Raw genomic sequence first — 12,310 nt, forward strand, 5'->3', positions numbered from 1 at the left:
GATTAACTGCAAAAGGGCAAAAGGAAACTTTCTAGAGAGATGGAAAATGATATCCTGATGGTAGTCATGGTTACATTATCATACACATTTGTCAAAACTCATCAAACTGCACATTTTAAACTGGTGGATTTCATTATATGTGAAATATACCTCAACAAAGCTGATTTTTAAAAGAAAAAGTAAAGATGTTTTCTTTCAAATGCTAACAAAGCCATCCTGAAATAATTGTCCAAGAACATTTATAGCTTGTGAGTCACCTCAACAAGGGTGGAACAAGAGGAAAATTACAGTGAAATTATAAGCCATTGATTCAGTTGGCGCTCTCATGAACACCAGGAACTTTCCTTTCTGACTCACTTTACTTGGTAGCTTCCACTGCCTTTATCCAGTAATAGTACTCAACCTGGGGTTTACAAGAGGAAAATTAATTAAAATGAATGTCTATTTGCTTTTCATGATCCAAATCCTTTTTTGAAAAACATCCTTTTAAAACTTTTTACAGTGAAAAACAGAGTTGTCAGGAGCACAAGATGATCATGTTTGCTGCTCATCGTTTTCTCTCCATGTAGGCAAAATTGCATCCAGAAGTTACATGGTGAGTGTTGAATCGGAGCAAAGGGAATTGATTAGTTGAGCAGTCCTATTAAATAAAATAAATCAGGAAAGAAGGGAATATGGTGGGAAATAAAAATTCCTATGCCCACCCTCTATACATTTGTCAAAACTCATCAAACTGAACATTTTAAACTGGCGGATTTTATTATATATAATACCATCATGAAGTAACCAGCAGTGAAGGTTTCAAGCATACATATGTAAAAAGTTGAACCATATGAAATTGCCATTCTCATAGGTTAGAAATTACTGCATATCAGCAATTTCATAAGGCTCAACCAATACATCCTCTTGTTGCATGTACTGCGATACTGTATATACTCACAGTATTTTTGTTGTTTTGTTTTTGAGACAGGGTCTCACTCTGTCACCCTGTCACCCAGGCTGGAGTGCAGTAGCATGAACATGGCTCGCTGCAGCCTTAACATCCCCACGCTCAGGTGATCCTCCTGACTCAGCCTCCCAAGTAGCTGGAACTATTATGCACCACCAATCCAGGCTGATTTTTTGTAGAGATGAGGTTTTGCCCTGTTGCCCAGGCTGGCCTTCAACTCCTGAGCTCAATCTTGCTGTGGAAGTTGGCACAAAATACTTGGCTTCTCTTAGACTCAGTTTTTTTCATCCAAAATGGAAGGTAATCTCTTGGTTATGCCTAGAACATTTGGGAGGGTACATAGGCCCACTGCTAGCAGGAAAGTGTATTTATTAGCAGATAACACATGTGCAGAGAATGTGTAAAGATTTCTACTCTTGCTGAATTATATCCTGAGACGTCTTGGACTGATTTGGTCTTTATGGAGTTCACTCAGATGAGCTCCCAATAGCTCTTGCCATCTTCATTATCTCCACAGGCTCCTGGTCATTTTCCTCTTTCTCTGTCCTCCCCAGGGATCCATGTTTCATCCAGGAGGGGCTGTGTACATTGGCAGAGAGAGAGAGAGAGAGAGAGACTTCTAAAGGAAACACAACCTTTCTGTTGGCTTATACCATATTTTTAAAAACCTCTGTGTTCTGTAAAATCAGCCAACTAAGGAAGTGAAAGGCAAGAAGGAGGTGAAGAGGAAAAAAAAACCTATATTCTCTCACAGGTATTATCATGCTTATTATGTTGGAGTATTAAAAATAATATCTGTCAAGTGCATAGAATATTTAAAAAATGAAAAATGAGCCAGGAAAAAAGAATAACTTAATATTCACAGGTTCTCCTCTTCCTCCTGTGCATAAAGAGAAGCTTGTCTTTAGTCAGAGTCCTCAGCTTAAGTCGGGGTAAGGGAAGAGGAGGAGAAATGAGAGACTGGAGGCCTTATTTTGGAAAGTGGGTTATTGAGGAAGAATCAACACTTTGTGGGGAGCAGAACCACCAAGGGCTTCATGTAAGAGTTTGGAAAAGTTCTGAGACAGAAAATGGGAGTTTGGCGCATCTGTCATATAGTGTAGCATGAAAAATGCAGGGAGGGAGGCAGAGATTGGGAAAGATGATTTTAAAGCATGTTCTTGTATGTAATGAGTATAATTCCCAGTTTGCCATTTTCCAAGAGTCCAGAGAAGATCCTAATTGATTTTCAACTACTTCCTAATGACACTTGCAAGGTGAGCCCAGAGGGGTTGCATTATGTATAAATACTTACTAAATAAAACTTATCTTCTCTGGAGCCCAGATCATCTTCCTTGAAGTTTCAGTACTGTGGTGCCAGTATTATGATATCCTATGCAGTAAACTTGGCCCTGTGTGTGTTTATCTCCCTTACGAGTTTATAAACAGGCTTCTTGACAATAGCGATTTTTCTTTTTTTTTTTGGTCTTTTACAATAGGAATTTTTCTTAATCATCTTTGTGCCCTACCCAGCTCCAGCTTCCAGCCACCCAATTAGTGAAAACTGTACAAACTACATGTTCAAAAATTAGTGTGAAATGAATGAATAGGTGATGAATGAATGGGATTGAAATTAAAGGGTGATTTCGTTAGCAGTGTCTATGACAGCACTGTCTTTCCCCCCTACCAGCTGATGGACTCCGTGAGGGACCAAGGCTCCTTGGTCCTCACTTTGTCCCCAGCACTTGCACTCCGCCAAGCACAAAATAAGCATCGGAAGAATCTCTGTGTCCCCTAGAATGAGTATTTCAGTGCATTAAGAATAAAAGAAAGGCCGCGAGCATTGGCTCCCGCCTATAATCCCAGCACTTTGGGAGGTCGAGGCGGGAGGATCACTTGAGGTCAGGAGTTACAGACCAGCCTGGCCAACATGGTGAAACCCCGTCTCTATTAAAAATACAAAAAATTTAGCCCAGCATGGTGGCAGGCGCCTGTAATCTCAGCTACTCGAGGCAGGAGAATCACTTGAAGCAGGGAGGCAGAGGCTGCAGTGAGCCGAGATCTCGCCACTACACTCCGGCCTGGGCAAACGGAGCGAGACTCTGTCTCCAAAAAAAAAAAGAATGGAAGAAAGCAAAACAATCCAAGGCCAAACGGAAGCGAGCTGCCTTGGTAGGGCTGCGGTGCAGAAGTGCAGCATCGCCTGCTCCTGGGTCCGTAATAAACAACCGGACTCCCGCAGGCCCTCAACCAACTGCTGTAATCGCCGGAGCTGCCGTGTCCTCCGCAGAGGCAGGGGGCGCTGTGGCCAAGCGCGGCCGTCGGGTCCGCGCAGTGCCGCTCTCTGGGCGGAGTGGGGAGGCGGCAGGAGGACGTGCGGTGGGCCCACTTCGGCCGTCTCTCCGTCCCGGTTTCCCTCGGTTTGCGACTGTGCGCTCGGCCCAGCACCATGGGGAAGCGGGACAATCGGGTGGTGAGTACTCGGCGGGGAAAACAATGGAGCGACGCAGGGCTGGGCGGCGGGAGAGCGAGACCCCTCGCAGTTCCCGGCCGGGCCGGATAGCCAGCGGCAGCCCTCGGACGTGGGGCTTGGAGACCCAGCACCCTCTGCCGTATCCCAGATGCGCGTGCGCCGCGCACGAAGTTGGCGCTTTAGGGTTCCCAACACTCTCTCTTGCCCGCCCCTTTTTTCTTTCCTCACCCCGCCGCTCCCTCTGGCACTGCTTCTTTGCAGTCTTGCCTCCTGCACGCGGGCCAGCAATGCCCACTTAGAACCGCGAGGGCTCGGGGAACTCCTCCCCGCCACGTAACTCCGAAGTGTTAGGCCCTTTGAGGCGCTGGACCCACCCGCTCCTCCGTATCCGCCCCCTCGCCAGCTCGCACTCTCCTTCTGCGCACCCAAGTGGGAGGGGGGCACAGAGGCCACTACGTGGTCCCTGCCCGGGAGGGCGAGCAGCACGCCTGGTTTTACTGACAAGCGGGCTCTCGTTTGAAAATGGGATGGCAGCGTTTGCCTTCGTATCTCCAGCGCCCTATAGGACCTGGCACCTATAGAACCTGTTACGGAATGAATGGCGTGAAAATAGTTGGCTTTGGAGTCCGGCAGAAAACTGGAATGTCAGTTTTGTTCCGTCTGAAGTTAGGTGACCTAGAGCAAGTTACTTTTCATCTCTGTGCCTTCGTTTGTAAAAGGAGATCATTATTACCTACAACCTTGCAGAATAATTGAAACCACAAAAGGCAAGATGTGTGAGCAAGTACTGGGCATGAAAATTATTACTCTAGTAAATGAGATAAAAGAGATGCATACATAACTTATAGCAGAAAGAGTAAGAAATAGTACTTGATTGATATTATAGATTCCAAAGGCATTAAGAGAAAAGACGCTTTTGAGAGGTGGAGATGTCTACGTCACTGGTGGGGAGGGCTGAAAGCTCAGGTTATTAATGAGATTGAATGGGATAGTAAACAAAATGAAACACCAATAAGCTTGGGTTCCAGCCTGACAGATTCTGGGCTTGTCTGTGACAAAGTTTTAGCCATTGAGTAGCAAAATGAGGAAAATTCACGTAAAACGAATGTGCTACGTTTCGTGAAGTCGCTTTTTTATTCAACAGTTATTTGCAAGCTCTGTGTGTCTCGCACTTAAGGAGACTTACATTTATGAAATGATGACACTTCCCATCTGTAATAGCCCGCTGTTGCATGGCTTTTATAAAGAAAAATCTGAGGCTGGGTAATTTATAAAGAAAACGGTTTATTTGGCTCACAGTTCTGTGGGCTGTACAGGAAGCTTCGTAGCCTCTGCTTCTGGGGAGGCCTCCAGGAGCCGTTACTCATGGTGGAGGGCAAAGCAGGAGCAGGTGTCTTACATGGCAGGAGCAGGATCAAGAGAGGGTCAGGGGAGAGGTGCTACACGGTTTTAAACAACCACATCTCTTGAGGACTCATCACTATACAGTGTCGGGAGAGGGGGGCGCTAAGCCATTCATGAGAACTCCGTCCCCGTGATCCAGTCATCTCCCACCAGGCCTCACCTCCGACCTTGGGTATTACAATTCCTCATGAGATTTGGGCGGGGACACAGATCCAAACCATTTCACCATCTTAAAAACTTTGTAGTCTTTATAATGGAAAATGTCTAGGAACTACTGTGGTAGTGAATCTTGATTACAAGATTGCGGAATGTTCTTTCTCCTGGCCACAGATGAGGCTTTGTTGTGGTGTCTTGATTGTCATAGCATTGATATGGTGTTATGCTGGAGCATCCTTAGGTGTTTGAGTATTTGGGCTCTTTTAATACCCTTGGACCTTGAATGTTCCGAGATCACCTGACATTGGATACAGTTTCATATACAGACCTAAAATGTTTCATATTACTGAAAAAACATTTCAGTTTAAACATCCCTTTAAAGCGTTTGAAAAACTTAACAAATTAGCTTTATTTACTTAGAACACTTTGATAGCTCTGGGCTCTACTTAAGACTTTTGGTATGCTGACATGGCATAGAGTATTCTGGTAACATTTTGTATGCATTTCAAAGATTGAGATTAAGAACAAGAAATTAAGAGGTAGAAGACACAGATTGTCTAATTCAGTCTCCTCATTGCATAGAGGAGGGGATAAGACTGTTTAAACTGAGACCAAAACTTCAGTCATCTGACACTCAGTTCTGTGTGTCATAACTCTTGATTTTCTTTTTAAGACTATCTTTTTAAAGCAGTTTTAGTTTTACCACAAAATTGAGAGGAAGGTACAAAGAGCTGTCATTTACCTCCTGGCCCCACTCATGCATAGCCTCCCCATTATGAACATCCTTCACCAGAGTGTACGTTTGTTACAATCGATGAACCTACATTGACATATTAGTATCATCCAGTCAGTAGTTTACATTAGTGCTCACTCTTACTGTTCATTCTCTGTGGGCCTGGACAAATGTACTTATTTATTTGTTTATTTTGAGACAGGATCTCACTCTGTGGCCCAAGCTGGAGTGCAGCGTCACCATCATGGCTCACTACAGCTTCAACTTCGCAGGCTCAAGGGATCCTCTCACCTCAGCCTCCCGAATAGCTGGGACCATAGGTGTGCGCCACCACACCTGGCTAATTTTTTGTGGGTTTTTTTTGTAGAGATGGGATTTCACCATATTGCCCAGGTTGGTCTCAAATTCCTGGCCTCAAGCAATCCTCCCACCTCGGCCTCCAAAAGTGCTTGGATTATAAGAGTGCCACCACACGCAACCAACAAATTTTTTATGATGTGTGTTCACCAGTATAGTATAAAGAGTAAAAATCCTCTGTTTGGCCTAGTCATTCCTCTACCACCCCTGCCCCCAAGTAGGCAACCACTGATCTTTTTACTGACTCCATAGTTTTGCCATAACACTTGATTTTGAGTAGCAGAATGAATATTTGCCTCTGAAAATATTGGCATTTTTTGAGATTGTCTCAGGAAAATTCCTCTTCTTTCTTACATTAATGATACAATCATAGTTTTAAAGATGATAGGATTGCTTTCCAAAAAAAAAAAAAAACCATGAAATTTCAGGTTGAACAGTTTTTTAAATGTTATTTTTAGAGCAGTTTTAGGTTCACAGCAAAATTGAACAGAAAGTACAGAGGGTTCCCATATACCTCCACACTTGTGCAGTTCTCCCTTTATCAACATCCGCCAGCACCAGGGGGGTGGTACATTTGTTACGTTTGATGAACCTACATTGACACATCATCATCACCCGGAGTCAGTAGTTTACATTAGGGTTCACTCTTGGTGTACATTCTTGACAATTTTTTTAACTGAACAGTTTAATTCAGGACTCGTAAAGGGCTCTTAAGTTCATGATGGCCACCCTTTGTGCCTGTTGTTTTCTGGAAGTTTTCTTCATGTTCTTTTCTGCTACTTTGGGCCCTCTAAAATAGGTATGTCCTCTAGATAATAATAGGTAATCAAATTAACAAATGAAATTCTGCACATTGTGTCTTAGCCAGTTTTGCTGCTTTGCTCTTTTTGTAACTGCCCACGTACATACCCCCTTGAGCCCAATTTGCCATCCTGAGTTTCAAAAACAAATAATTTTCTTTTACCTAAACTCATGCAGCACTTTGAAGCCACAGACAATTCTAGTTGCATATGGATATGAATGCTTGATTTACAAGGTCACAGTACTTAAAATGATTAAGTCATAGTGAAATGTTTCAAGAAATTGCACGATCTCTATATTTTAGTGAATGCTTAACCATACCACCTACTTAATGTTAGGAGCATTCCTTTTCACACTGATATAAAAATGAAAAGTCTTGTACCTTTGTAAAAATAGTTACTTTTCTTGTTTTAAAAGCTTTTTGATGTGTATAGTTTTAACGAAAAGTATTGTTGCTTAATGAGTAAGAGCAGACTATCAAGTGTTTATGGAGCCTAGAACATAAGATGTACTTTTAAAATATTGCTATTGGCCGGGCGCGGTGGCTCGCGCCTATAATCCCAGCACTTTGGGAGGCCGAGGCGGGTGGATCACGAGGTCAAGAAATCGAGACCATCCTGGTCAACAAGGTGAAACCCCATCTCTCCTAAAAATACAAAAAATTAGCTGGGCATGGTGGCACGTGCCTGTAATCCCAGCTACTCAGGAGGCTGAGGCAGGAGAATTGCCTGAACCCAGGAGGTGGAGGTTGCGGTGAGCCGAGATTGCGCCATTACACTCCAGCCTGGGTAACAAGAGCGAAACTCCCTCTCAAAAAAAAAATAAATAAATAAGTAAAAATTGCTATTATAATTGAAATAAATAATGGAGCTATTTGGAGTGTACTTAAGCAGACTGAGATAGTGTTTGTGGTCAAAAGTTTAAAGTAAACCTTATTCAGCAGTAGCTCATATAATTGCACCTGTAGTCCTAACATGTGAATATACTACTTTACTATTATTTTCTTCTGAAAAGTAGGAATAGGTTGATATGTACTTTAAGAAAGCAGTTTGATAGTACACAGTAAGACAGTAAAAATATTAATGTACTTTAAAGATATAGAAAACTTGAAGACTGTAAAACATGGTAAATGTTATGTATTTTTTTCATTAGAATGAAAAATTGCTACTGCATTATCTGTGAATTTTTACATAAGGACAAGTTCAGCTCTCTGAGTTGGAATGGCAGTATTGTGGTTGGATTTTTGTCATTTTGTTTACCTTTATTATTACTGTAATAATATTTGTGCATAGTTACATTTTTTGTTTTCTTTTGTAAAGGTAGTCACTATTTAAATTTTTTTTCTCCAGTGTGTGAATGAATATGGATGTTTCCCTTTATATTTTGCCACATGCAGCCTGATTTTTAAATTTTTAGTTATTTATTAAAATAATTATTTCATTTTGGCAACTTGCCTTTGCTTTTCACTTGAGAAATGTTAAACATCTTTCTTATCAGGAACTATGAATCTACTTCATTCATTTTAGTAGCTGTATAATATTTCATAGGTGGTATAATTTAATATATTTAGTGAATCCCAGTTTGATAGCTATTTGGGTGTTTTCAATGTTTGCTGTTTTAGTAATTTAGACCTGAATATCCTTGATATGTATATATTTGCACTCTTTGGAAATAAACAGTTTTTACTATTCTAACCTAAAATATTTTGCCATTAGGTACTGCCAAAATTACGACATGATACCAAGGAAGTTAGAATATGATGAATATTGTTAAAAAAAAAAAAAAAAGCCCTGAGACCAGTTAAATTTAACAAAGGTTATTTGGCAAGAAAAAGATTACAGAAGTGGAGGAAGATGTTCCACCTCCTGGTGAGCTCTATGTGCAACAGGAAATGACTTACAGAGATTACCTGATTGGTACAGTTCTGAGTTTGCCTTATTTGGGCATAATTTGGCAGCCTTCTGTTTGGGGTTGGTTGAGGGTTGGGCTACTGTGATTGGCTGAGACTCAGTTGATAGGTTAAGAGGGTATACTGTTAGATTAGATTAGAACTTAGTTGCACATCAAGCCAGGTTGCAGCTCACCATATACAGAGGCAGCTTTGAGCCTCTTCTCCCCGCCACCCAGTAGAGACAAGATCTTGCTGTTGCCCAGGTTGGTCTCTCCTGAGCTCAAGCTCCTCCCACTTCATCCTCCCAAAGTTCTAGATTATAGGTGTGAGCCAGTGCGCCTGGCCTTTTGAGCCAGATTTTGTTACCCAAGTAGGAGGAAGCTTTGAGCCAAACTTGACTGTGAACAGTACAAATAATACTCTGTTTTACAAACGGTGAACTAAGCTGCACATGGTACTTGCCTTCATTGTCTGCATTTCTGCTCTCATTGTTTGTCATACTTCCACACCAACTAATCGAAATGCTTAGCAGAATCAGTTGAATGAAATATTTGAGGGTATAACAGTTTATACGAAAAATATAACAATATGCCTCTGTCTTTAACATTGTATATGATATCCACATCTTGCCCTGATTCTATAAACATTCCTAACTTTAGGGGTTCTAGTATTTGTTCCTGCTTGTAGAAGAGTATGTCAAAGATTTCTTTTTTTCATGCCAAGTAATTGGGCTGTGTCAGTTGACTGGAATACTTGTCAGTATGTGTTGTTTATGCTAGTTTTATATTGTTTACTCTGCCAGAAAAAATCTGGAAGTATACAACTTTTATCTGTTATAAAGGTGAGAAATTATGGTCATTTTCAAAGATTATGTTAAATAAAATGCAACAAATACATTGTTCCTTTCACTTATTTTGGATTATTACAAGGCATAAGGCCTTAAAACAAACCTTGAGGGTAGTCATTTTCAATCAAAATTATTTTTCTTTAAAAAGTAGAAGAGTTGGCCAGGTATGATGGCTCATGCCTGTAATCCCAGCACTTTGGGAGGCTGAGGTGGGCAGGTCACCTGAGGTTGGGAGTTCAAGACGAGCCTGACCAACATGGAGAAACCCTGTCTCTACTAAAAATACAATATTAGCCGGGTGTGGTGGCGCATGCCTGTAATTCCAGCTACTCAGGAGGCTAAGGCAGGAGAATCCCTTGAACCCAGAAGCCAGAGGTTGCAGTGAGCCGAGATCGCGCCATTGCACTCCAGCCTGGGCAATGAGTGAAACTCCATCTCAAAAAAAAAAAAAAAGTAGAATAGTTTCATAAATGTCAGTTGAATGAGACTGGACACAGTGGCTCACACCTGTAGTCCTAGCTACTCTGGAGGCCAAGGTAGGGAGATCGTTTGAAGCTGCAGTGAGCTGTGATCACACCAGTGCACTCCAGCCTGGGCAAAAGAGCTAGACCCTGTCTTTTATTTTATTTATTTTTTTTTTTGAGACATAGTTGTTGTTTCACCCAGGCAGGAGTGATGTGGCTCAGTCTTGGCTCACTGCAACCTCCACCCACCAGGTTCAAGCAATTCTCCTGCCTCAGCCTCCCGAGTAGCTGAGATTATAGGTGCCCACCACCACACTCGGCTAATTTTTGTATTTTTAATAGAGACAGGATTTCACCATGTTGGCCAGGCTGGTCTTGAATTTCTGACCTCAGGTGATCCACCCGCCTCGGCCTCCCAAAGTGCTAGGATTATAGGTGTGAGCCACTGCGCCTGGCTGACCCAGTCTTTGAAAAGATAATAATAGTAATAAATAAAATTTTTACTGACTTAAATTTGGAAAAACTAAATATAAGAAGAGACTGAATTAAAGACCAGACTTTATATCAGTAGCAATGTGAATTTTAATAAGACATCATCTCTTTGCTAGACACTGCCATTAACAAAGAAACCTTTTGCTTTGTTTTGCCTTAATATGTTTTTGAAAAAAAATCTCTTAAAATATTTTTCTGCTGTAGTAAGTGTAGTAGACAGCATGATTTAAATTTTTGCAGGTGTTTTAATTGAACTAAAATATATATAACAAAATTTACCATTTTAACTCTTTCTAAGTATATAGTTTAGTGACCTTAAGTACATTTATAGTGTTGTACAACCATCACCACTATCCATTTTCATCATCCCATACAAGAACCTCTGTATCCATTCAACAATAAACTCCTAAACTCCTCTTCTCTCCAGACCCTGGTAATCTGCATTCTATTTTCTTTTCTAAGTATCTCATATAAATGGAATAATATATTTGTTCCTTTGTGTTTTTCTTATTTTATTTCACTTAGCATATTTTCAAGGCTCATCCAGGTTGTATATAGTATGTATCAGAATTGCATTCTTTTTTAAGGCCGAATAATATTCCATTGTATGTATATACCACAGTTTTGTTTATCCATTTATCCATAGATGGACATTTGCATTATTTCCATGTTTCAGCTTTTGTGAACCCTGTAGTTGTGAGCATTTGTGTACAAGTATCTGTTTAGTCCCTTCTTTGAATTCTTTTGGGTATATACCTAGAAGTGTTAATAAAAGATCATGTGGTAGGGCTATGTTTAACTTTTTGAGGAACCACTAAACTGTTTTTCACAGTGGCCACACCATTTTACATTCCCATCAGCAATGTGAAAGGGTTTCAGTTTCTCCACATGCTTGCTAACCCTTGCAATTTTCTGTTTGATAATAGCCATCCTAATGGGTATAGAATAGCAACTCTTTGTGGTTTCGATTTGCATTTCCCTAATGACTAGTGATATTGAACATATTTTGTATTGGCCATTTACTGTATACCTTCTTAAGAGAAATATCTATTCAAGTCTTTTGCCCATTTTTGAATTACTTGGGGGTTTTGTTGTTGTTAAGTTGTAGGAGCTCATTTTACATTCTGGATATTAATCTCTGATTAGATTTATGATTTACAAATATTTGCTTCTCTCATTCTGTGAATCGTCTTTTCACTCTTAACAGTGTCCTTTGATGCATAAACATTTTACATTTTGGTGTTCTATTTATTTTTTTGTTGCCTGTGTATAATTTTTGATGTTATCTATTTATGAATAAAATTGTCATCAGTATGACGTAGTATTTCCTGGGAAGCAAGATGTCGTTGAATAAACAACGAATTTAGAGTTAGATCTTATTTAACTTCTTTGGAATTGAGTTTCTTTTTAAATTAATTTATTTATTTATTTATTTATGAGAAGGAGTCTTGCTCTGTCGCCCAGGCTGGAGTGCAGTGGCGCGATCTCAGCTCACTGCAACCTCCGCCTCCTGGGTTCAAGCGATTCTCCTGCCTCAGCCTCCCAAGTAGCTAGGATTACAGGCGTGTGCCACATGCCCAACTAATTTTTGTATTTTTAGTAGAGATGGGGTTTCAACATGTTGGCCAGGCTGATGTTGAACTCCTGACCTCAGGTGATCCACTTGCCTCAGCCTCCCAAAGTGCTGGGATTACAGGCGTGAGCCATTGCACTCAGCCTGGAATTGAGTTTCCTAATTTTCTAGTGAACATATTGATACCACCC

At 40.9% G+C, this 12,310-nt stretch overlaps 1 protein-coding gene across 3 annotated transcripts in view; it reads left to right on the forward strand.

Moving 5' to 3' along the window:
* The first annotated feature begins 514 nt into the window (after nt 1–514).
* Nucleotides 515–12,310, forward strand: part of FAM133B (family with sequence similarity 133 member B) — a 32,770-nt gene continuing 20,974 nt past the window's right edge. Inside the window, exons 1-2 of one of the 3 annotated variants that reach the window (XM_012450820.3) lie at nt 515–595; nt 1,504–1,703. Coding sequence is in view for 2 of the 3 variants with exons in the window: in XM_012450818.3 (XP_012306241.1) it covers nt 3,378–3,401 (24 nt within the window). In the remaining variant the exon portion in view is untranslated. Of the gene's footprint in view, nt 596–1,503; nt 1,704–3,274; nt 3,402–8,622; nt 8,721–12,310 lie in introns of those variants that run through there. The other 2 variants (XM_012450818.3, XM_012450819.3) reach the window with 2 other exon arrangements.

Source organism: Aotus nancymaae, unplaced genomic scaffold (genome assembly GCF_030222135.1).
Source record: "Aotus nancymaae isolate 86718 unplaced genomic scaffold, 86718_ANA_hifiasm-v0.15.2.pri h1tg000025l, whole genome shotgun sequence".
Classification (NCBI taxonomy): Eukaryota; Metazoa; Chordata; class Mammalia; order Primates; family Aotidae; genus Aotus; species Aotus nancymaae.